The sequence below is a fragment of the Corvus moneduloides genome, chromosome 1 (assembly GCF_009650955.1).
Source record: "Corvus moneduloides isolate bCorMon1 chromosome 1, bCorMon1.pri, whole genome shotgun sequence".
Taxonomy (NCBI): Eukaryota; Metazoa; Chordata; class Aves; order Passeriformes; family Corvidae; genus Corvus; species Corvus moneduloides.
Genome location: NC_045476.1, coordinates 130,665,581 through 130,688,115, shown reverse-complemented (window position 1 = coordinate 130,688,115; position 22,535 = coordinate 130,665,581). Strand labels below are relative to the sequence as shown.

Here is a 22,535-nt window from a genome sequence, read left to right as displayed (position 1 = left end):
CTTTGTTCTAATTTTCTCCATGGTGTGGTAAAAGCATTTTCGAATTATTTTCTATTTCTGTTCCTATGAAGACCATTTAAGACCAGTGTTATTCTCCTGATTAGAATTCAACATATTCTGGGTTAGTTCTTTGAAACTGGAATTTTATCTTAAAGACAGATGAATTACAAAATCTATCACATCTGTATGAAACTATCAATAGAACGGAGTTTGGATTACAAAAAAGTGCTGTATCTCATCTCTGTTTCACCAAACCAATCGCTGTAGTCAAATGCTAAATTTTAAGAGATGACTTGCAGTTAGGTACATGCTTAACTGCAAGTTATCTCTTAAAATTTAGCATACTAACAATATGTACAAAATAACAAGTAACATAACAGGATGAAAGAAGAAGGTATTCCCTATTGATTCTGTAGGCAATGTGATAATGAATTTTTATATTCATTGTCACAGTTTCAAGACCAACTATGTCAGTTTCTAAGAAGTGACGTGTTGTTTGTATGTCACCACATTTACTGCTTTAGCATTATAATGCTGCAGCTGGCAAGAAGGAACTTCGTGTGACTAGCTGCAAACTTTTTCTTCAGATGGAAAGGACAGTTTAAAATTTAAAAAACAAAAAACCAAAAACCAAGGCATTGGTTTTGCTGTGTTCTGATACCTGGCTACATTTCTGTGGAGCAGAGTTTGTTCACTGCTGGGTGCTTACGTAAAACATTGTAGCACATTAGATGATGGCTATCTTCTGATACTCCAGTTTCTTCGCAGAACAAACCGAAGATGTTTGCAAAGAACTCTCAAAGCTTTGTGCCAAATCAAGCTATTTCCTGTCAGCATTTTGGAAAAGCTTCAGCTTCCATCCAAACAGAAGAGAAGGTGAGAAGCTATGCAGCCAACTGACCTTGCTGCCTCATGGGATGAGAAAATTTAAAGGTTGTTTGAGCTAATGCAGTAAATGGAGCAGGACAACAAAACCTGTTTTGCCTCCCCTTCCTCCTCCCACTGGTGAAGTCAGGCATGCTGCTTTTAAGCTCTGGAGAGCTGTATTTGATGATGCTGGAAGATGACTTTGCAGATCCTTACCCATGCCATGCAGGTGCTCTGCCTGAGGTCCATCCTGCTGAATGAAGGTGCCTACCTGAGACTGGAATTTCTCCTACAGTCAGTGGAGAAGGACATGTTACCTAAGGCTTCTCTTAATCCCACTGAGCCCCTGTTTTTCCTGTCTATGAGACAGAGCTGGAGGCAACCAGACTACTGATTCAGGCACCTTGGTTTGGTTGCTGGAGGCAAACAGGATGAATCCTTAGCTCTCTTGCAACAGGACTGTGTCTGGAGAGCCAGTTCAGCTCCAAATATAAGGACCCTTACTGACATGAAGGAAGGCTGAATTCAATCTTAGGCTGCTGCAGACTTTGCATTTAGCAATATTGCAGAGTAATCCAACCAAGTCAACTTTTCTAAAATGCCTGGAACGTCTCAAAATAAGTACCTGAAAGATTTTGACACCTAAGTAAAATTCAATTAATGTAAAACACTTCAGGGTGAGTTTAGATGGTTCTCCTCTTCCCCTGCTATTCTTTACATTTTTTTACAAGTGAATAAAAAACAAACCTTGGAAAAAATACTCCCTCTACATAATTCTATTTCAGCAGCAACTGAAAAACTGGAGTAACAGGAGTTCAGCTACGAAGCATTTACGGAAGAAATATTACAAAGTGGGACACCTTGGGATTTATGTTAAAAACATTTCTGAAAGAATTGCTTATGTTTTTTCTTCTTCTCCATAAGATAGGTGCTGGAAACTGCTGACAAGGATTATATCTGAATATATACATATACACACATACAAACACAGACATATATATATATATACATAAACATATGTGTAAAAAGACAGCATTCACTCATGGTTTGAAAGCTGGACTCAAAGGGAACACAGGGCTTGTGTCAAGGCAGGGCTGTCTCTTGTTTCCTGGGCTGGGGCTCAGGGGCCCACCAGTGAGAGGCAGATCAGGGTGCTGGTCAGGTGGCCCACCCAAAAGCTGCAGAACTGAGAGTGTGTTACTACTCTACTTCTGGTGTTGCTGTAGGAAACCTCTCATGCCTCCTACAGCTCTTTTGTGTTCAGAAATTATATGTAAAATCTCATTTTTGGCTCTATATAATGACTATGGGCATTGTAAGATTGCAAAATACTGGTGAATGGGATCACTCCCATCACTTGAGCTGCTGACACTTGAAATGCTCTTTTGATTCCCCTTTTATTTGCACAAGTTGTTAGACTAAAGAGCCAGACACCATAAGATTTTCTCTCACACAGATTGTCCTGTTTCCTACTGTTAGAGAAACCAAACCACCACATATTGTGTCAAGTGACATTTCTTAAATGCCGTAAAATAAAGGTAAAAACATTTATTTTCTTTTTTAGATCGATACCTTGATTTTTATTTCATTGCAGTAAAATCCTTAAGTCTACTGGGTAGTAAATATTCCCTTACTAACCCTTCTAAAAATCTCTATACAGGGACTAAAATTTTCTCCAAACATTTGATTCTAAAGGACAAACAACTGAGATTATTTTTCTTTAGCAGATTTCCTAATCACATACTGTCTTTTCTTCCCTCAGTATATAATGAAGTTCTCTAACCACTGCCATATTTCATTATCTCTAGACTTCTGAAAGAGAATTTTTATTACATCAGTGCCAAAAATTCGAAGCACAAGAATTCAGATATGAAAAATACAAGTTCTCCTTACAGTATTTCAACTGTTGCCCAATTTTTACTCAAAGGATTTATCATATTCTAAGTAAAGTAAAAAAAATACAAGTTTTATTGATGAAAAGATTTTGAAAACTGTCAGGTGTACCTCCGGGTACAGGGAATGAGGGGGGCAATTACTGGACTGTCACATACTCTCCAGGCTTCAACTAGTTCTCCATGGTTGTCAGACTGTATCCATCTGTCTGAGAAACTGCAGGGGTGGAAGCAAAGGGGTAATCGCCTTCCAAAGGAAACTTGGTGGTTAGCTAATCCCTAATAAAATCTGCATCTGTAGGACAGAACAAGCACTACTGCACAGTGCAACAAAGAAGGCTTCCATATCAGCCTTGTCTGAAAGCAGACCTGACGTAAGACACTCCCTAACATGCGCTTGCTCAATATTTGCTTTGCACAAGGACTATGATTAATGAAGGCTCATTTCTTTGCTATTTGCCAGTGATTCACACTAGCACTCAAAAGGAAAAAAAACATTCTCCTTTATTTCTCAATGCCAACATATTCTGGCCTTGAGAAAGCCTAGTAGTTAAATGCTTTCAAGCCACAAAAAATTCCCAAAACAACAAAACACAGCAAAAACAAAGCCCTGAAAATGCAGCAGACTCAAAAGATCAAAACCTGGCTTTACTGAAGAAAAACAACATTATCTTGTGTGGATCCAACAGTGTGGAGGAGATGGTAACCAGCTGTCCAGGAGTGAAGCAGCATCACCTTCTGCAGTGTTGGACACGGATTCCAGCTGCGCTTTGTCACAGACCTTGGAACAAGGGGAGCAGCTGTCATGTGCAGAGGCAGGGAGGCACGCATGTTTCATTTTTCTTGACATTTCCCTTGGGTGTCTTTTCATAACTACATTTCTGCTAATTAACTTCACCTCGGAGTTGGGCAGGGCAATTAGATCCCCTTCAGGCTGCAGAGTGACAAGGAGCCCTTACAGTCACACATTGTTTGATCAACTCTTTGGGTATGAACAGCATAAGGACACAGACTTACTAAACAAACTCAATCAAGGGAAATAGCACTGTTTACCAGGAACAAGCAAGCAAACACACACCTCAGCTAAGGGGTCATTTGACCTTCAAATACACAAAATGCACCCAGCAGTGCCCTCTCACTCAGTAAACTCCCACCACCATGCAGTGGTGGGGATGTGAAAAAGGAGTTATGAGTCTTCCCATAGATGAAAATGTCCATGCTAGGGCACAGCAACAACTCACCCAACTCTTTATCTTTATCTCGGAAGCACCCAATGCCAGGGAAAGAGTACAAAAGGGAGTATCTCATAAGGTCTAAACATTTGCTCTTTATATCACACCTTAGCATGTGTTTTTTGTATTTGCCATCTGCTTGATTATCTTCAGCTTTCCACAATCCCTGTCTGGACCCAGATGGAGCAGCAGATAGAAGAGCTGTAGGGTTTCATTCTTTCTGTTTAGATCAGGGATTGTGGGTTCTTCCTGATAGTCTGAGCTCTTCACTCGTAAAGTATAGGAATTTTACTCCAGTGGGAAACTTCCTCTGTCATTCATACACACCTTGGACCTTTATATTACAGGATTTCTTTCCATCAAAGCTCTGAAACACATCTAATTTTTATAAAGTCTTCAGTTAACTTTTTTGTGATACAGAGGAATAACTGAATCCAATGTTAAGTGAAGACTTTATCTAAGTTTACCTCCCACATCAATTCTGTCTTTCAGAATGTCCAGTTCGGACATTTTCTGAGCCATACAGGAGCAAGAAATTGGAACCAGGTAAGGAAAAAATGAAGAAAAGTTACTTCACAGAAGATTTATACACGTTGTCTAAGAAAATGCCCGGCATGATGAAACCCTTCAGCAGCCCAGCTGGAGTGCTCCAGTGGCACCAGCTACTGTAACCATGTTGCTGCTCCATGCCGTTTGCTGCATCCAGGTTTTCCCCCCTCCTCTCCATCACCTGCTCAGCTTGTGAGGTCTCTGGGATAGCACACAGCAGTTCTCTACTGCCTGTTGCAGCTCTAGTGTAATGAAGATGAATTGTGAGCACGAGTCACAGTGGATAGGAAAGAAATGTCTCCATTCAGACAGCAGCTGCAGGACAGGTCCAACAAGTTATTTACTGCCCTGAATGTCAAAACTGTTGTCTTGACTGAATACACAACAGCCTTAGTCCTTCCCTTGTCTACTTGCAATAAACTGTGTTTCTTCTCTTTTACAACGTGCTAAAAAAATTTGGAAGACACAGAACTCCTACGATGGAACTTCATGGAGAAATCAAGTATCCCTGAGGGTGCTGGTGCCTCCACAATGCACAGCAACAATGAGGCTGTCAGCGTGGCCCTGCAACCAAGTTAATAATTTTTGCCTCTTACCAAGGTGAATTAATATGACAGCAGCACCAAAGGGTGATCCAACAATCTAGCTGCCAGTCCTGGGCTAGAGCAGCTGGAATTAATTTAGCAATTTTTGCCCTGCAACCCATTTCAGAATCTGGAGGAAGCTGGCTGCACCCATTATAAACTCTAGTTTTCCAAAGTGTACTGGAAGTGCAGGCCAATTGCAGCATCTCATAGGAGATATTTAATATTCGCTTACCAAAGCTGAAAGACCAGGTTGGTATTAAGAATCAATGACTATGGATAAATATCCAAAGCAAAATCTGGATGCATTTGAAGACTTTCTTACTCTTTTATCTCAGCTCTTAGCATTTATTTTTGTTTTTCCACCCACAAAGTCTTTTTTATTGACTGAAATTAAATATTAATTCACTTTTCAAGCTACACTGTAGAAATCTGATCAAAGGCAAATGGTTACTATAATAAGTAGTAGTTACATTCTGTAAGTATAGAGTAATTTAGAAATTTTCTTCTAAACTACAGCACTGAACTAAACATGTCAAAAGACTCTGGGACCGACTGACATGAACACCATTACATGGACATGAACACCATTACATGGACACACCCACAATAAATTTGCTAAAATAGCTTATTTTCCATTAAAAGGAGTAGAAACAAGGCAGCTGAGTCTCTTAGGCTTGTAAGCTTTTAAATCTCTGCCAGCATTATTAGATGAGAATATTATTTAATTGCTAATGGTAGGGGAGGATAAACTCTACCTGCTCTAAATCTAAAATATTTAAGACCAAATTTCCACAGAAAGAAAAGATGTTCCAGATGAAGGGGGCTGTATAGGACATGAAAGATCTGGATCCAGCTTCCCACTTCGTCACTTTCTGGGGAACCTTAAAGCAGATGCAGTGAACCTCAGGTCCACATTTGTACAACAGGGCTTCTCTGCTCTGTCAAGTGATTGTAAATCTCAGAACACTTCAATATTACAAGGAACTCGGTACTAAAACAATGACATTAGGGACAGATGAGAACATACATCTACTTGCCTGCATTTAATTTGTAAGCAAGGCTCATTAACTTTGCTCCTCACATACAACGGAATGCTCCTGCTTTCTTTAATAGATGCATTTTCACTCCAGAGGTAAGCTTGTGGCACTAAATCTTTACTAGGGGTGATTTACACAACAAAAAAGCTGAGAATATTCTCAAGCACAATCTATACCCCTCCCTGGGGAGCCTCAGTTTTGGGTTGGTGTGGTGACATGCTGGTGTGACTGAGCACAGCACCTCCCTTTGCATGGTAATTTTTGTATGTGTACACCCAACACACACACAGAGAAGCTGTCAGTAAACAGGCGGGAACAGCTGTCCCCAGCTTAGTTTAAAATTCTGACCTACACAGTTGGAGAAAACACTGCTTTGCTTTCACAGAAGGAATACTCTCACTCACAAGTAGATTAGTCAGACCTCCTCTCTCTGGAGATGGCTGTCACTAGACTGAAGTTCCTTGCTATGAATTAAGAAATTGCAAACTGGGGAGCCTTTGTATGGCCACTACTTTGACTGAAAGGTCTGGCAGTAGAAACAAATGTTATTTGAGATATCAAGCTAAGGATTTTAAAAAAGAAAGGAGTAATTATGCCATGGCTTTTAGGAACAAAAACCCTAATATGCATTAGGATTTCAACACATGTAGATACTTGGTGATTATATTTCTCTTATTCCCTACCTTGTCCTTGGTCTTCTTTTCTGATGATCTCTTCTAGCCTTAGGGAAATTATCTGGTGACTTGGACTGCCTGGTTTTTTGGGGGTTTTTTATGCATCCTTACCATAAGAAATAAAGTCAGCTGTACAGCTGACATTAGGTTACTTATACAGGTTCCAATTTAATTATCTAAATCGCATGTGTTACTCCAGCTAAAATGCATCTTGCTCCTGATACAGATTTTCTGCCTCTGACACACAATAAGCCAGCCAGAGACTCTGCTCTGTCCCCAAAGCCGCTTGTCCCTAAAACAGGCTGCAGCCCAGCTTCCCCCAAAGTGAGGCCTTGTGCAGAGCCCTCCACTTACCCAGTGCTGTTCTCTGGTGAGGCTTCATGAAGCACCAGCTGCAGTGCAGAGGCTGAGCTCTCATCATCACCAAGCCTGGTGGCCTTGAGGGTTTCTTATGATCAAAGGACAGTATGGAGATACACGCTATTGTGCAGAAGAACCAGTGTGCACTTGCACAACTTGGGACTACAGATCTTGTGTGGAAGGGGAAGAAAAGACTGCTTTTGCTGTTCAGATACAACCTGGCTCTGTGCTTTATATGTTAATTTTGATCTATTATCTTACTCCCATTTTTTTAGAGTACTGTAAATCTCCTTTAACAACTGTGTTTCAAAATTGCACCCTTAAGCCTAGGATTTCTACCTTATCTATGACAACTGACCAAACAATGAATGCCAAAGTCTTTGACATCAGTAAATAAATTTATCAGCATTTTTCATCCACAGAGAAATGCACCTTCTTTTTCTCTTATGCTCTAGATCAGTGTTAAATCAGTGCACACCAGAGCCAATTGTTGGTTGCCCTTCTTCTATAAACAAGGAGATCTCACATGACTCAGGTGAACATCCCTCTGGAGGAGGTTGCATTCTATAGAAGTTTTAAAACAATAGTTATGGTGATATTAAAAAATAAGCATTAAGCAAAAATGTAAAAATGTTGTGAGATTCTTCTGTTTAGACCTAAAGAAAACAGAAAGACTTGCTTGACTTCTGATTGACTCCTTCACGCATGTATAATAGGAAAAGAAAACTAGTTTTAGATGGATGGGAAAGGAAAAGGAGAAATCCAGTTAAAAATCTCCATTCTTCGTTTGAGTTTTACTTATGTACCTCTCTGCAGGTTCAGTATAACTTCTGTGCCCAGAGGTGATGTTTGTCTATGGCACAGCACTGAAGAACTGTTCCTCCGTCCATCGTCACATGGTTGGAACAAGGAACCATTGCCACGTGTGCTCCTGCAGCAAACTGATCTGCCACAGGGATCCACGATTAGCACGTGCCTTTGCGTTGCTCCTTGCAGGACCACACTTGAGTTCAGCCTAGCTCCTAAGGGATATCACTCCTTTGCAGCTGAAATACAAGAAAAGGTTCAGAGCTCTTGAAGGTTTTCTTCCCATCTTCCTTTTTAAAAAGGGAGGGGGCAAAGGCATCACAGAGATTTGCAGTTGTGCCTCCTGCTCGCAGGGACCGGGGTTCTCCTGCTGTTTGCACGCTGGCTTTCAGCTTGACTTCACAAGCAGGAGACATCTGTGCCTGCACCGTGCCTTTTCCAGCTGCACCCTGCCTTTCCAGTAAAGCCCTGGGGAAGGATGCCTCCATGGAAGACTGGCAGCAGCAAAACCCTGCTGGTAACTGCGATCTCTTAACCACTTCTCTGTCACACACAGCCTCCTTCTCAGGAACATGGGCTTAGGTAAGGGTTGGGTTTTGGTTTTAAATCCAGTTAGAGAGGAAACTGATGCTGGATTTATAAATGCTGAAGTTACACTAATGTGAATGCATTATTGCTGAAATGCGTCAGACACGTCAGCAGAGAGTCAGTGCCATAATGGATATTTCTAAGATTAGGTTTTTCCTTTCAATTTCATACCCGCCAAAACTAAAAAAAATATTTTCAATTAACAACAGAAATCAGTCTGAGAGGGGACACCTGTGAGTCAGACATAGCAGCTCTCACCATGAAAGCATCTCATCATCATCAAAGGAAATTAATTTGCTTTCATAAAGGAGGAACATTTCAGAAGAGCTTATTCTTCACACAGACATTACTAACATCAGTTACACAATATTGTAATAAGACTTGTCCCACCATTCCATGTTAACAAGTACTAAGAATGCTTCCAAAAGAGAACATCTATCCCCCATGTACTCCCTCTGTAATACACTCATCAAGCAAATTATTTTTCAGTCCAAGAGCTCTCATCTCTGTCAGCTACTCTAATTAAAAGACCCTCTCTTCAACACTTATTTCATCCAAAACTACACATACAAGTACGTAGCAAATTGTGTTGATTCTTCCTAAATTCAACAGACTGAGAAAACACTGAAAAGCTAAGAGGAATTATTCACCATTTCACTATTACTGGAGCACCCACAGCATTTTGAGTAAATTTTTTCATATGTAGTTTAGAATTAAATCCATGAACACCAACCTCACCATCAGGCAGAAAAATATATCAATCTAAAATTCAGATTACAATAAATTAGTATCAGGTTCACTGAAGCATGTATTAAGATTGATCTCAGTCATCTGTCCATTCTACTTCAATTTTAAAAAAAGGCTGTAGAGTTCAGTGAAACAGGACTGGCCTCATACCTATGTACTCTTTCCATATTACGTATTTCACCTTTTGTGCTAAATGCTGGAAGCAATGGCCTAAAGAACTTTGAAGTCAGTGTTACGACTGAATTCAGGGGCACTAATAAAATTTTTCTGTGCTATCATGTCACAAAATGTAGCTGTATGCATACATACACAGAGCCCAGACCAAGATACTTTTGAAACAGTTTTTTCAAATGTCATTTAATTCCACAAAAGAATTTATATCAAAATTTTTAAAAGACAATATATGAAAATACAAAAGCTTAGTGAAAGAAATAGAAATGGAAATGAGTTCCCAGTTCTTCTCAGAATAAGCCTGTAACACATTTATCAGTCTGAAAAAGAACTGCCTTACCTACCTTATTTTAGCAATATCCACTGTTCTTCAGAAAAACCTCCCCCAAAGCCAAACACTCTGGTAGATACTTCAGTAAAACAGAATAGACAGGTCACCCAAAGATACTTCAGTAAGCAATCCAAAAGGAGGCTACAGTGCTTGGGGAAGAAACTGTGTGAATGTGAGTTTGTAAACAAAGCTTGATGTCATTTTTGTCTGTCACCAAAATCCAACTGATTGAAAGAGTACAAAAAATGGAACCATCTCAGGAGTTAGCCAAAAATACCATTCCCGAGATTACATGAAATCACAGCAAGCTTTACTGTCCCAAAGCATGTCAGCAGCAATCCCTTCCAAGGGGGCATTCTGCAAGTGGCCAGTGATACCTGAAACTGTCACTGGAACCTGGCTGTCCTTGGGATAGCTCTGGCCTGTGCCATACCTGAGCTATTTAAAGCAATGTCTAACCCTTGTGGTTGCATCAGGAGTGACCCAGTGAAAGATGACTGAAGATACCGAACCCTGGATAACAAATGTGCCCCAGTGTTCCACAACGAAACTGCTGCCTTGGAAAGGAAAAATCCCCTTTTAAGAGCTGTTTTGTGAAGAACTTTGCTTCTTTTGGACTTTCAATCACCTTACCTAGCCTCTGAAATAGAGACTAGGACTAGGACAGAATAGCTTAGAAAATCTTGGAAGGTTTTTTTATTAGTTTGGTGAAGCTCTAGTTTTTAGGCAGCAGCTTAGGGGAACACAACATCATTTCCCAAAAGCAGCAGGCATAAAAGATTTTCAGTGAGGAATGAACTTGAGCCTCAGAGATCAGTTAACACCAAACTCAGGAGTTCACCCTGCCATTCAGATAAAAATTTCCTCAGACTTCAGGTTTGCATCCCATGGCTCCTGTCTTCCCCTGCATTTTAGAAGAAATCCTGTATGAATATTTATTACAAGTAGCTACACAATGATTTGAAAATTCAGTGAATATAATTCAGGCAGTTTGTAGGCACTTACATACTGAAAGAAAACCACTGCTCTGATTGCTTCAGCCATCTCACACATCTTCTGAATGTGCAATACTGTGAGCATTTTTTTTTTTTTTTTTAAAGGCTCAGCTGTCAATATTGTATATACTTACACATAGTATATGCATAGGATAAGCTCCCACAAACCCAAACACTCATTTTGGAAATAAAGGCTAGTTGGTAATATTCAGACTTAAGGGTTACAGTGCCAAAGTAAGCATGCTTTTCAAAGACAACTTGCCTCCTCCCACTGCTGCTCCAAAACACTAGAAGAGCTGTCTCAGGTATGGTATGTGGAGTACAGGTATTGACTCACTCATAATGCCATAACACTCATGTGGAAAGGATACTGCATGCTTATAGATGACTTAAAATGTAGAACTGTTTTCTGAGTCCCACCCAGTGCAAATCTAATGCACTTATCCCACCTGAAACCCTGGCCCTATTGCATGCTTCCCCGAAAAGAGAACAACCAAGGCATGTTAAGGGCAGGCTGTGGCAGCTTCATATAAAGACTGTGCTGGGATACTGTTTGAATCTCAAAGTCACTTTGAAACAGCTGTGCCACTAGCTTGTTTTCAATATTTCCCCAAAGGACCTGGGGTTTAGTACGATGCGTCAAATATTCACATATCTTCATCAAATAGAAAACTCATGAGTCTGCCATATGTCATGATAAATACCATGTTTTTTTCCTGAAATAAATAACATGCAACAGTTTGTTTGGCTTCCCAGTCACTTGGGAGCAATTCTTTGTTCTTTTACATTGTGCAACAAAATCAGAGACCCAAACAAAGGCCAGTTTGCAGGGGAACATATAGATTTGTTTTGCCTCTCAGCTCTAAAAGCCAGACAGAGCCTGTTTATCCAGACAATAAGATGCAGCCCTTTGCATCCCATAGATTTGGTCTGGATAATGCTTCATCATTTAATTTACTAGTGCATCTCTCTGACATCTGATTCCTTCCAAATATCTTACATGAGAGAAAACAATACACTGGCAGCTGCTTATAAAAACATGGAACGGAAATGCAACATTTTTAGGACATATGATCCGCCTCTGGGTGAAGGGAAGGGCACAACAGCCTGGTCTGTCCATTCAAGCATTACACAGCTTAAGTGACATGTCACAGCTGAAAATCCAGCTCGTGAGATGCCTCTGATTTTGCAGGGAGCATGCTGTAATGCCCAAAACATCACCCTCCTAACCAGAAATACTGCAGTACATATTTTAAAAGATATATGCCAGTGATGCTACTCTATACTCAATAGATGGCAACAGCATAAAAAAAGGATATGATCAGTGGTAAAAGAAGCTGTTGTTGAAGAGTAAAATTGCTCTCCTGAATTAAGGACACAAAGTGCTGGGCAAAATTGGAATAATGCTTTCTATTCATTATGGCAAAGGATAGCTGTTCTCATGCAGATTGTACCTGCTGGTAAATCACTGTAATATCATATATTCCAAATCCTAGTAGGTTTCTCTGTGCAAGAGTGAGGAGGGAGGAGACTCCGACACAAGAGCTACTGTGTGATTCTGTGAATGGTGTCACAAGTGCAGGCACATTCTATTCATTACTTTAAAACTTTGTTTTGCAAAACGTTACCAATTAGATCTTGTTACCAAATATGAAACATGGATTTCTCCAATTTTTAAAATGATTATTATTGCCTTTTCCCCCCTTTAACCAGACTCATCATGAATCCCCTTTGATTTTCCTTAATGTAACCATAAAACCAGAGTCAGTGAAGCCCCTTATCACAGCTACAGAAGTAAAGTTCTCGCCCCTCTGTTCATACATGGAATAGGGATATTCCCTAGTGCCAGTGCTTGATGCCAGTGATGGACTGCCTGAATATGAGTCACTGCAGCTTTGCCCTTGGCACTGCTTTCACAACTTCTGCATCTGTTTTACTGAGAATTAAGTGCCAATAATAAGCAGATCGGTTCAAAGGACATTCTACTGATTCCAACAGTAGTTTTTAGTAAGGTTTTTTAATAAGTTTGCACACCACTGATAAAATCTCAGGGCTGGAGGGAACCCGTGTGTAACTGAGGTTCTAAACACCTCCAGAGAAGACAGATCAGATGGTAGCTGTATTTCCATGACACTTAAACTGACCAAAATTGCTGAATCATGGGTTACATGATACTTCATATAAGAAGTATAAAGAAGGTAAATAATCTTTTAATGACCAGCTCAGCAGTGAGCATACATAAGTTCTTCAAACAAAATCAATTAACTACTGCCAGTCTTCTTTGTTCCTTGATATAATAGCTATTGAAAAAGCAATAAATTCACTTATCTTTCAAGACATTAAAACACTTGAGTTATTAAATATGAATGACTAGGATCCAATATAATCTCCTTCTCTTACAGTCACATTGACTGACTTTATCATTTGGCACAAGAAATAACTTCACCTTAAAAGCACAGAATGGTAATGAGTGTCCTCAGCAGAAACAATTGTGAGATGAAGATACTTATTTATTACCAGTGACCATTCTCTGTGCTTTACCATAACTTATTTTCAGCAGACAAATTTCTATAATGTATTGGGAGTGACAATGTAAATGATATTATTCCTGGTAATCCATTTGGAAAAAGCTTTGTGACAAGATCACCCCCAAAAATAAATTGAAACCAGAGGTCAAACGGAAGCTCAAGCCACATATCAGCTAGAAAAGAGCACTTATCTCCAATGAATATCATGCCCTGAGGTATAGGATATATAATACAAAAACTTGTGGAAATTAAACTAACACAAAAGCTGTTCCTCACACTTTAAAAAAGATACAGTGTTAATTCTGTATCATCTTCATCCTTGGTCTACAATTAGATGGCAAAGCACATGAGGTATAAGCTTTGTGTGGAGAAATAGTCACAAAATCAGGATGACACAGAACGTGTAAACCTAAAATAAGAAGAGGACATTGGCAAGAAAAGCGTTTTGTTCGTATAACATGAAGGATGCGAGCATAACCAAATGTATTTCTTTCACATGAACACTTTAAGATCTTCATGCAAACATTCAGCTGCTGACAGACAGTTTGCTGATGTGTGATATCTCTTCTTCACAACATGCCAATCAGCTAAGTTTTGCTAAAGTCCTTTGAGCGTATACGGTTACCTTCAACCCAAAAGGAACAAGTAGCATACCATTAATTAGGGTTCACCACTGAATGAACAGTGACAGGCCAGGAGATAATTTATAAGGACTTGCAAAGGAATAATGAAATGTCCTATATGGTACTCTGTTCTGTTCTGGTCATGTGTAATGACTCTGCTTACTTCCACACACCCTAAGACCACTCTTAAACTGCTCTACACAGTTTAAGGCATGAGAGTCAGCATTAATTATACGTAAGACAGACTTGTGGAAAATAAGAATCAGATCCTTCATGTAAAATAGGTGTGCCCTCTCTTGGCAAGTCATTGTGGCAAGCCTAGCCATAATACACTTGTAGATAAATAAATACCAGTGGTCTAAAGCTCCTCTTTTGTGCTCCTGCTTTTTTTCCCCACAAAGGAGTTTTTTCACATAAGAGATTAGTTACTCAATACAGCACACAAAGTCCTCACAATTTCCAGTTAGGCTTGGGATAATTATACCTTCTCTAATCCACAATCCACTAGTTAGCTGATAAATTAGTGTGCTTTTTACAAAGAAGTAATAGTCATGTTACAGTTTGTAATGCAAACCAAAAAAAAAAAGCCCTGAAAACCAACCCCAAGAAAAACAGAAATCACCAAAATAAAATAAGGACAAATCAGCCATGCATTGAAACAAACAGAATTAACAAAGAACACTTTCAACCCTATCAGGTTTCACTTTAAATAAAGCAAACCCCATACTGCAGAAACACAAAGGCCAATATTTTACCCTTCTGTGTATGAACATCAACAGGGGTTATGAAAAAATTTAAGGACAGAATGTGACTGACTAGTAATTTTTTATATTACTTTGTACTACCTTTTATACTTGATCAGTTAGTAGTCACACTGAGCTTGAAGCAAATATTCATGTGAGAAAGAATGACTTGCACAATAAAGAACTGTAGAATCAATCACAATCAATTACATTCTAGTTGTATTCAAAGGGACAACATGGAATATGAAATACCAATTGGAAAATCTGAGTGCCATTTGTTGATAATGTTACTGTAAAGTAATTAAAATACTCTTGTAGATGAAAGGTCATTAAATCACTATCAGATATCTTTAAGATCTTTGTTACTCCTGGATATTCCACTTATTTCTTATTTCAGTCACTCTATATTTATAGTAAAACATCTTCACTAGAAACATTCCATATTTATTTAGGATTTAGCCCAAATGAGTTCCACCAGGATTAAAAAACTGGGAGAAAAGGATCAGGCTTTTGGACCCAATAAACAAGAGTGAAAGGAAGAGCTCGTGCATTAACATTACATGTATGGGTTCATTTGATTCATGGTCATTCCAAAGTAAGGCTCCTTTGATTCTGAGTGCAGTGCATAGAACAATATAACTTCGACATAGTTAATAGGCGTCAGCTCAGCTAGGTGCTCTCTTCACATGCCAGTTCAACAGGGTGCTGAACCATAAACACGTAATCCAGCTGCACAAAGTTCACATCTACTGAAGTCAATGCTCATTCTGGTATCTGCTGAGGACTTTTGTACTACTGACAGGTTGGTCAGAGCTGCTGCTACACTAAGGAGGCTGTTATAGGTCCAGCAACTGCACATAAAAGACTAAATGAAGGCTAGCAATATAAGTAAAATAACTTCTTTTTTTAAAGACAGTTTTCACAAACTACTGGTTACCCAGTAAGTATAAATGAATACCTGGTCTAAAAACTCAGATGTTACTCTGGACCAGAGAATATCAGACTCATGCAAAACTCTGTGGTTTGGGGACCAGGCTTTAGGACTTCTCTGGGATGTAGAATATGCAAAATTCTTGTCCTTCATAAATCCCAGCACATTCTTCTCATTCATAGCACTGTACATGTCTGAAATGGCTGGACTTCTGGACGTATTTATCGTAATCCCACTTAAAAAGCTTATGAATGAGAACACTGGAAAATGAAGGTAAATCCTGTTTTCCTCAGCTGAAACGTCTACTGAATTCACAAAGATCTTTCCTGGGGTGAGGACTAAGCAAGAACTGCTGTGCCTCTAATATGGTAATTGGTGACTGAGGTGCACATCTGTATTTACTGAAATTTAAAAAACTCACATAGTAAAGTGTGCCTGTACTGTGCAACAGTACTTGACCTATAATATTCCTTTTTTTACTAGCTAAACAAAATCTCTTGCCACACATTCTTCTTGCTTTCTCCTATTTACTGTTACAGATCCTGTAAAATACCTGCTGCTCATTCACTGTCACCTTGCTCTGTTTCACCTTGCTCTGTTTCACCTTGCTGTAAGTGAAGTCAATAGCAAAACTTTACTGACCTCAAAAGGTGCAGGATTTGTCCTGAGATGCCTAATCCAAAGCAGGACTCCCTCTTAATTCAGTAAGCTTTGGATCAGACCTAGAAGGGATCTTAGCAGAATCAAGAAGTGGCAAGACACAGTCACATATCAAAATCACATCCGAGTATTTATCTCACATTCTAATCTTTGATGTGAGAGGGATTAAAAAGCAAGCTGCTCCTGTCAATTGCTTGGATGCTACACAGGATCTGAATGACTGAACAAGCATTTGGAGGATAGCTTTGCACATTCATAGGGTTTCATTTCTTCAAAAGGGAGCTAATATTTGAATTAGAGGCTTATGGTAGTATTTCCTCACTTGGTTCCCAACTGGCCACTGTCAAAATCCCACCATCCTTTCTACTCCTACAGAGGAAAGAAGATGGTTGTGTCTCTTGTCTCAGGACAAATTAGCAACTTATTTGACCAAACACAAAATAAAAAATCTAAAAGAGGTGTTATCTAAACGCTTCAGATAAAACCTTGCCACAGATCTTAATGCAGTCTGTTTCAAAGTGCATCCAACTGATACCACCATGTCTTTTTTTATGTTACCCAAGTTCAAATGTGTTTTTTCTCTCCTTCATGTCATTCAGCCAACTTTCTGTAGCTGTCTGAGTTGCCATGGGCATATCTGACTATAATTTGGCTCATATATGTATTTACAGACTGAAGGTGACAAGAAAGAGAAACTGAGTGCATGTATTATGGTGACTTCTAGCTACCAAAACCACAGAAACCACATCAAATGGCACTAACTTAGACAAAAGGCAATTGAAATAATGAAAACCATTACAACATGTACACAAGTGCAATGTGAAACTCCCTGTAGCAAGAAGGAATAGATCTGTAACATTGAATCAAATTAGGGGATGAGGGAAAAAGGAAATAAAAAGGTAAAAAGTAATTATTTAGACATCTTGGGAAATTAAAGAAACAACCACTTTCATCTGCAAAACCTGAGGAGAAATCTGCTTGGAGTGGCCAAAGGGGTATTTTCTTAAAAGCTCAGAGTCAGCCTAACTCCTTTTAAGCAAATTCATGATGGGGCACTGTTAAGTCATAAGAACAGTTTGGTGAATGGCAAGCACTCATACAAGTTTAACTATCCTATATTTCTGCATTTATTCAGCATGCAAATGAATGAAAGCAAGTCACAGCAAAGAATCTAAAAATCAGTACATTGCTTTTGTTTTATTCATCTGCTTCATCTTACTGTGTTGACTCCTACCTAGTCTTAGGAAAACACTCATTAAGCATATGTCTCAAGCCCTAGAGAGGCAACTGCCTTCGTTTCTGTACATATATATATATATATACATAAAGGAGAAAATATTTCACAAACAAATCTGCCCGCTGGATGTTTCTGAGGCAGTGTCCGCAACCAGGTGATCTCCCAGGTCACGTGAAGTGTGTTTCAGCTCTGTGGCTCACATAGGAGATCCTCCTCCCCATATCCCTCACGAGAGGTCTGTTATGGAACACAGGAACACACTGGTGATGTTTCAAGGCATGCAGGACTGAGAAGCTGATCCCTGAGTCCTGCAGCCAGTGCAGCAGCTGTGTCACAGAAGGGCTGGCGAGGGCTGATGGATGTTAGCTTGCACCAGGGGATCACGGTGTGTAACACGGCCTCCCTGAACCCTTTTTGGCAAAACTTATGCCCATCTGCTTCCCCTCTGCTCTTTCTCCTGGAGAGGAACATATGGCCCAGAATACGTATCTTGGAAGCAGAAAATGTATTCATGCAGTTTTCTAAAATATTCTGAATACTTTCATTTTTCTCCTATAAGCTTTTATTCCAGTTGGAAACCTTAAAATCTGGCACTTTTTTTTTTTTTAAAGCAACATCCTTGCTTAAAAAGTTGGGTATCTCACAATGAAAAATTTAAAAAATTGTGTATTGTACCTCAATAGTAAGAGTTGCTATTGCAAGAAAAATCTTTGCTAGAATTCTCATTTTTTTTGTCCATTGCACCATCATATCTTAATACTTACCTTAGTCCAAGAGCATTGCATCCAATAACAAACAGCAACAGAAGGAAATAAAGCCACAGTTAAGCTGAACATGAACACCTAAACATCAGACACTTTCATTTTCAGTCATTCAAACTGGAGATGAGCTTCCAAAATTTACCTCACATTAATTAGTGCCTCACATCACAAACAGCACAACTAAGTACCTCAAGATGCCAGAAAATCTTTATTTTAAATAGCAGTACCAACATCTGTGCATGCAGTCCCACTTCCACAAGGGTAAACTTTTCCATTGTATCAATGAGACTTCAGCCAACTTGCCTGTTTGAAGACAGCAGAACTGGAACCAGGATTCATCTGAATTTGTTCTCATTTCTGACTGAATATATATAAACTTTACACATATATATTTGTGTGTGTGTGTGTCTATAAGTGCATAGAATATATACTTGTTTATATACATATACCTGTATACACATAAATATGCATACATATAAATATATACATGTATATATTTGCATTAATATTTAGTATTTTTATACAAAACACTCTAATCCTTGGTTGCAAAAATGTAGCATAAGGGAAAACATGCTATAGTAAAACCGTGCCAGACCAGCTGTTGACTCTGATAGCCTATCCAGCACAACCTACCAAACACTGACATACCACCTATGCAGTGCATGTAACAGGCCAAGCAATACTGAAGTGGGTGTTTCTCATAACCAGGTGCTTTCTAACAAACAAGTAGATCTGGCTGTATTTTCATTGAAGCGTTTAATATGGAGTCCATTAAGAATTACACAGATGCTTCTGATCACATACAGCAAAAGCAAAGTACAACAGTTGCCTAAAAACGACTGAACTCAACAGGGTTCCTTCTGCTGATTTCAGTGGCATTTAGGACAGATTTGGGTGTTTTCCCTTAATGATATGTAGGTTTTTAGATTCTTCTTTTCTCTAAATACTTTAGTGGAAGTTGTTGATTCCTGCAAGCCAGATGCATGGGTCATGAAACCATTTGCTACTGTCTTTGTATTAAGCCTATTGTTTATCCTACCTTTGCTGCAACAGATGAGTTGGGTTTCTCCAGCAAGTCCCAAAGCTTCTTCCTTTTCTCTGGGCAGCAGGTGTTATCAAACTCTTCCCCTTCTCTCTCTCGCATTGTCTCTGCCTCTCTCCTCAGTTCCTCATTCATTTGCTCTTTCTTTTGATGGTATCTTGCCTGGCAGCAAGATTCTAAATATATTTCATCAATCCCCCAGTAATCAAGCTCCTGGCCAAAAGAGAGAGCACACATTTCTTCCATCATATGTAGTTTCCCTGTCCTGTAGAAATTCAAAATGGAAGTAAAAGCCCCAGGGTGTCGATCAAAAAAATACTCATTTTCATTTAGATTATAGTCATCACATACTTCTAGCAGAGATTCATGGGTATTGCAGTCTCTGAGCTTTCCTAATCGTGTCCTTGGAAGTCTGTCCAAAGTCCTCCACAGCACTTCATGGTTGAGTCCACCAACATTTATTTTAACTCTCCGCGAGCAGGCTTTGCTCCTAATGATCTCCACTGGTTCCGGAGGGAGAGAAAGGGTGGACCTTGAAGACTTTTTGGTGATCCCTGGTGGAGCCTTCTCAGCCATTCTGAAAAAGATGAAGTTCTAACACCAGAGTCTGTACGAAAATGAGCTTGGAGACTATGAATATTTGGGCAGAGTCCTCTTCAGACAGACAGCTCCATTCCTGAAGCTAAAAAAGAAAAAAAATTAGAATATTGCCATGTACAACGCATCCCCCAATCTCTCTCTCTCTCTCTCTCCCTCCCTCTCTCTCTCCATACTTTCATATGTAGATGAAAATTTAATTATTGCAATTTGCCCTCTTTATAGTGATACTCTTTGTGGTAATACCCAGAACCACTGGAACAACTGGAACAGCTAAGAGCACTATGTTTAAGCAGAGGAAAAACTCACTGGAATTTCTGTATTTGTGAAAGTCAGCTGTGACAATCTGTACAATGGACTTGGGTTTGTTTTTCTTTTTTTAAGAATCGGTTTCTGATGCAACTCTGTTAGCTTAATCTGATTACTTACCATTTAATGTGTGAGGTGTGCAAATGCAAAGGTTGTAGGGATATCTATAAGTAAGACGGAGGCTAGTCTCTCTTTTATTGAAAAATTCAAATTTGGGAGATACTGAAACAGAGTAAAACGATCACAGCATATCAAAATCTCCAAACCAAACTTCTTCCCTCTTTGTCCCAACTTAAGTCTTAGTTTGCTGTATTATTTCATGGATAAATGTTATTCAACAAACAATTCATCTACCATCCTGGGAAGCTGTATTTTTTTAGCACCAGACAGCATTTATTTCTTAACAAAGGAGTCAAAAGAATCCTAACTCTTTTGTGCCCAACTGAGCAGTACTACACGTTGTATAGGCAAGGGCTGTGCATACTGCTCTCTGGATCCTCTGAAAGGCTCTTCTCTGCCCCACTGTTCACCCGTTAAATTGCTGCAGACATGACTGCATGACAGCAATCAGCAACCTCAGTTTCAACAATCCTCACTCACTGTGCCTAGTGCTTCAGTGAACTCTGAAGTGCAGCTGTTTGTCACCAAATTTGGAATACCGGAAGGAAACCCACCCACCAGCTCTACTGCTGTCAACTGTCAGACACAGCCTTACTTAAATATTAACCTAGCAATAGTATCGTGGCCCAAAGAATGCTTAGACAAGAATTGGAAAGTCCTCCTCAGTAATTTCCCAGACCTGACATTTCCTCCTCCTGTTCTCTGCAAATCAACAATGCAGCAATCTGGGGGGTTTTTGTTTGCTTGGTTTGTTTTGCTCGAAGTAAAATAAGTCCAGCATATAAAAGAATTTGATGTGTACAAGAATTTGATCCTCTTTCAAGAGTAAGCATGAAAGTTGTGCTGGGAGGGATTGTTACCTATAAATACATCAAGAGTGAATACCTGGGAGGAGTTTGAACTATTTGTACCAAAGTACCAGCTGGCACAAGAACAAATGGGTACAAACTCATCATGAGAAAAGGCAGAAATTTGAAAGAGAATTAGAAGGTTAGATAGACCAGATCCTCAGCAGAGCAGTGAGGATCTAGAATAACCCTTTACTAGAAGTATCAGGAAAAACAAAGAATTATTCCAGTGTGTCTTGTGACATGCCCATGGCAGTATTGACTATGTTGCTATTACAAAATCAAAATTGCTAGACTTCATTATATATAAACTTTAAAAGTTTCTCCGCCAACAGATAAAACAAGACTCAGCCAATTACAATTCAGGTATAACAGACTATTATGTCCAAAGACATCAGAAAAGAGGAAAATTACTTATAAGAGTAATATTTATATCTAAAGAGATTTGTTTGTTTGTTTGTTTGTTTGTTTGTTTTTTGGGTTTTGTTTTGTGCATAAGCTAAATGATGGCAACAGCCCAGAACACTACCATTTTAGTTACCAATTTCACTGTCAAGCTGAACCTACTTCAAAATCACAAGGGCCAAAATATTGTGCATCTTCCCATCCTGCCTCCAGCACTTCATTGTGAAGATTCCTCCTTATTTCCCAGTGCAACCCAAAGCACTTCTGTGCCTAATTACATAAGTGTTTAAGACTGTAACATTTACCTTCATTCATGAAAAAGATAATCTGATAGCTTCACTTGCAAAGATAAATGACCTATCAAAATCAAAGCCTTGCCATCAGTAGGTTTACACAATATATATCCCTTTCTTTCATGTTGTTTTGTGTTTTGCTTTTTTTCTCTTGGTCTTAGGCTAAATTTTTTATCTGGTTTTACCCTCCTCCTCATTGCCTTATATGAAAGAGGATGATGGTGAGATTTCTGAGAAACTGGGGACTCTAGTCTTTGCAAGATGTCCCTATTTAAGCATCTCCTAGAGATCTGTGATATATTTATCAGTCTTCTGACATACAGACAACTACACAAAGAGTAAACAGTTATGAGAGGATATTTCTCTACAGAGGAAATATTTGCAAATTTTATTTTTAAAAAAATTCTTTTAGACCTTAATGAACAAGTATGTTTCTCCTTTAAAGGTTGTCTTACATAAGAAAACACAAGAATTTAAGAAATTCATAAAGAGGTTCTGTCATCCGTCATGAAATCAGTCAAGTCTTCAGGCATTTTCTAGAGAAGTTCATTACTTTACTCATGATGGTATCTCAGAGATTCCTTTTTCTTTTTTTAAATGA

At 39.1% G+C, this 22,535-nt stretch overlaps 1 protein-coding gene across 1 annotated transcript in view; it reads right to left on the bottom strand.

Annotated features, from left to right (window-relative positions):
• The window catches only part of KCNB2 (potassium voltage-gated channel subfamily B member 2), a 190,232-nt gene that overhangs the window by 153,972 nt on the left and 13,725 nt on the right, over nt 1-22,535 (bottom strand). The window contains exon 2 of the mRNA XM_032127479.1: nt 19,360-20,044. Within this exon, the coding sequence (XP_031983370.1) occupies nt 19,360-19,938 (579 nt within the window). The 5' untranslated portion in view covers nt 19,939-20,044. The remainder of the gene's footprint in view (nt 1-19,359; nt 20,045-22,535) is intronic.